At 25.2% G+C, this 4,017-nt stretch overlaps 1 protein-coding gene across 2 annotated transcripts in view; it reads right to left on the bottom strand.

Moving 5' to 3' along the window:
- Positions 1-2,308: 2,308 nt before the first annotated feature.
- The window catches only part of LOC100211089 (tyrosine-protein phosphatase non-receptor type 11), an 88,644-nt gene continuing 86,935 nt past the window's right edge, over positions 2,309-4,017 (bottom strand). For both annotated transcript variants that reach the window (XM_065800193.1, XM_065800194.1), the window contains exon 18: positions 2,309-2,691. In XM_065800193.1, the coding sequence (XP_065656265.1) occupies positions 2,635-2,691 (57 nt within the window). In that variant the 3' untranslated portion in view covers positions 2,309-2,634. The remainder of the gene's footprint in view (positions 2,692-4,017) is intronic.

Genomic DNA, 4,017 nt, shown 5'->3' with positions numbered 1-4,017 from the left:
CATACAATGACAATAATACTTTTTTATTTTAGATTATCATTACATTAAGTATTTTTATTTTTTTGTTTTATGCAATGTTTTATTATATTATTAAATCACGATGTTTGAAAATAAGTATTTATTTTAAACACTTTAAATGAATTAAAATTTCAAACACTTTAATTTAATTGAAATTAAGTATTTACTTTAAACACTAAATATTTTTTATTCCATACTATAATTCCCTAAAGCTTATAAATAACTAAAAGAAGGGTAAATAACTTTATGTTGCTGCTCGTCCAGGTTAAGTGAAATTAATAATTCCAAGTTGGATTTGCTTAACTACAATGATTTAATCTAGTTTAAAAAAAGAATATATTTCATAAATCAGTTTCTGTCTTGATGCTGTTCAATTCCTTAAAAAAATTTATCTTAAAATTAGCACGAGCAGCAAAACCTCTGAAAATCCCAGAAGTAAAATTTCGTTGAAATATTAAAAAGTGTGAAGATATTAGGTGTGTTTAAAGAAGCAAAAAAATATTGTTAAAAAACGATAGATGTATTACAGGGTACATTCTTATTGTAATATTTTGGCTTTCCCAAAAATTACACTTAATAATACAGAACCACAAAAACTAGTGAGTTTCACAAAGGGTGGTTTTGGCGTATGAGATTTTGGCGCAATCATTATAGGAGATGAATGAAACAAACCATTATAATAAGATATTTTAAAAACTCTTTTTTTTTTTTTAAATAAAATACAAGAGATAATAATATGAATAAAGTTTTTTTTGATTTTGATTAATTATTTTGGCTAACAGACCATAACTTATTATAAAGTGGCACTTGGACGAGTAACGGATCAGGTAAATAAAAAAATTAAACTTAAATAAAGAGAGAAAGGCGTTTTTTATTCAAAACATTTTTGAATCCTACAAGAATATCATCTTTAACTGCTCCTTGGACTAGTGACTATCATTGTACTTTTTTATAACTTCATATATGTTTAAAAAGTATACTTTAAGTAAAAGAGAAGACAGTTTAAGTCAGCAACAAACAGATATTTTATTTTGGCGTGCAAAAAAATTGAGTGTTAAGGCTTTAATGGATTTTAGTACACCTGATGCGTTGTTTGTCAAAGAATTTAGAAAAGTTCTTATTGAAAACAAATTTGACCTGCTGAAATTTTATTCAAAAATAACATTTCACAGTAATCCTATTATGAATGTTCTACTGGTGAGTAACTGCTTCAAGGATCATGATTATGAATGTTGCGTTGGAGTAACTACTTGAAGGATCATGATTATGTCAACAAAACAACCAAAACTATAACTGTTCTCCTTATCCTAAAAGTTAACTACAATAAAATATATTATTTGTGTAACGAAAAGAAAAAATTTTCAATTTTTTAAAATAATATAGATATTGATTAAACGCATACATAAAAAAAACACTGCTGCTTTTTTGAAACCAGTCTTTAATAAACACTATACTATGTGGTTGTTTTGCTTTTACAGAAGATTAAAAATATTGTTCAAGTACTGATGTAGCTCCAAACTTATTACTTGAAATAAAAATCAGAGAAGAAAAATTCAAAAGAGTTATTGTCAATTTTATTACAAATTTAAGTCGTACTTATATAATCTAACTGCTAGATCTAGCGAAACGTAAAATGGACAGTATCCTTTCAAACAAATTGATATCAGACAGGTCACATAAAGAATACAAAATATTTGCAACTTAAAAAAAAAAAATTCTGTTTGAACTTTTGACCTCTGAAAGTCTTAAACCACTATGTAACCATATTAATAAATTGATATGTAAATTGTCTATGGTAAGTTTTGGTACCTAATAATGAACAATAACATTTAAAAATTAACAAATGTTATGTTTTAGCTTTTTGGACTCTATAAATAGTATGCGTTTGTTTTGCTTTGTAAAATGTTTTTATATTTAAAAAAACTTTATTAAAAAAAAGATATAAAATTATTTTAAGATGATTTAATAATTCCATTTATGATTCAATTAAATGTGTGATGCTTGTTGTTTAAATGTGTGATGCTTGACAAAAATTGCTATATTATTAATGTAACTTTTATATTAAAATAATCAACAGAGATTTACAACAAGTATAGATATATTTATAGATATATCTATACACTAGATATAAAAAAAATAATATTTGGGCTAAATCTATAATAATAAAGTATAGGTCTAAAGGAGGTTTAATATTTCATCTGGCATATCTATAAAATTAGTTTAATCTCATCTGGCATATCTATAACATAAAGATATATTTTTGTTTTCTTTAGAACAACTGAGAATATAATTATATTCTATAAGTATTTCTTCTATTAACAACAATTTTACAAAATATATAAAATGCACTATGAAATTCTAAACAAAATTAAAAAATGCATGACGAACCCACTTGCTATGACAGTACAAAATAAAAAAAATGCAATAAACAATATATAAAACTTTACATAATACTGCATGCAAAACAAACATGGCACGTTAATTTAATGATTAATTATATTTCTTTTTTAATTTACACTTTTGTGTGGAAAAACTCGACATAAATTAGCCTATAAAAGTGTTCCTGCACACAAGAATGAAAGCATTTACAAATTGTTTTTTGTTGTTGTCGAAACTTTATGATACTTTTTTTCTTGTAGGAATTTGAGGCGGAAAAGTATTCTCATTGATTTCCTAAAAATAGAAATTTAATTCATAACTATGCCACATACTATTTTAGTTTTTACATTTGATTATTATAATTCAATGTTTTATTATTGTATTTTAAAAATAACCCTACGATCTTTATAATCTCAAGATCGAAACTCAAAAATATCGATCAGAATAGTGACAAATATTTATTTTTAAATCTCTCACACACATACACACACACACACACACACACACACACACACACACACACACACACACACACACACACACACACACACACAAACTCACAATGAGAACAGATTTTTATTGTAAAAAATAATTTTTCAATAAAAATTAACACCTTTGAATAAAATATTATACCATGCATTACTTATAATGAACTTTTTTTTTTTTTTTCAAACACTTTATTCGTAATTTTATGTTTTATTAATTTTATTTTTCAAACTTTTAATTTGTTAACTTTTAATTCTTTATTTTTTTTTCAAACTTTCCAAAAAAAAAAGGTATACTTTTTCTTTACGCTTTTGAATTTCCTGATTAGGAATTTTAAACAAAAAAAGTAAGATAAAAACGCTTGCACATAAAATAATTGTACAAGAAAGCCGTTACAGGTTAAAGCTAAGAATACCAGTTTGTTAAAATAAATAGGAAACAGTTTCAAGTTTTTCTATTTTATTAATTTTAATTAGTTTAATACTTCATTGGTCTTTTTCTTTATTTACATCTAACAAGACACGTGATTTGAGTATTGTCGATGTTAAACCATGACTTAACAACAGCTTTCTTCGAGTCTTCTTTTTTGGTAAATGATCTATTACCTATTTTTTTTTCTAATAAAGTTCATAAATGTTCTATTGGATTCAAATCAGTGCTCTGTGAAGGCTATTCTAAAACGTTTATGTCGCTTTCATCAAAAAAGGGTTTAATTTTTTAGCAGTGTGTTTCGGATCATTGTCTTGTTGAAACAAAAAACTGTTTCTTAATCTAAGTTTTTTAGCAGAAGATTTAAAATATCGTTTTGATATATTTTTACACAAATCAGCATTCATAGTTTCATCAATAAATTTTATTTTACCAACACCATTCCACGCCATACAACCTCATAATATTACACTTCCACCGTCATGTTTAACTGTTCCTCTCTTGAAACTCAAATAAAAGGTTCACCCCTTTTTCCCCCAAACTCTTTGTGCCCCATCTGATTTTTTTAAGTTATACTTGGATTCATGAGATTAAAATACTTTTTTACAAAATGATAGTGGCATTTAATAATACATTTTTGCAAAAATCATTCTTATCTTCATGATTTTTTGTTAAGGATGGTTTTTTACGAGCCATACATCCAAT

This window comes from Hydra vulgaris, chromosome 06 (assembly GCF_038396675.1).
Source record: "Hydra vulgaris chromosome 06, alternate assembly HydraT2T_AEP".
Lineage (NCBI taxonomy): Eukaryota > Metazoa > Cnidaria > Hydrozoa > Anthoathecata > Hydridae > Hydra > Hydra vulgaris.
The sequence above is the reverse complement of the archived record's forward strand: the minus strand, read 5'-3'. Positions and strand labels throughout refer to the sequence as shown.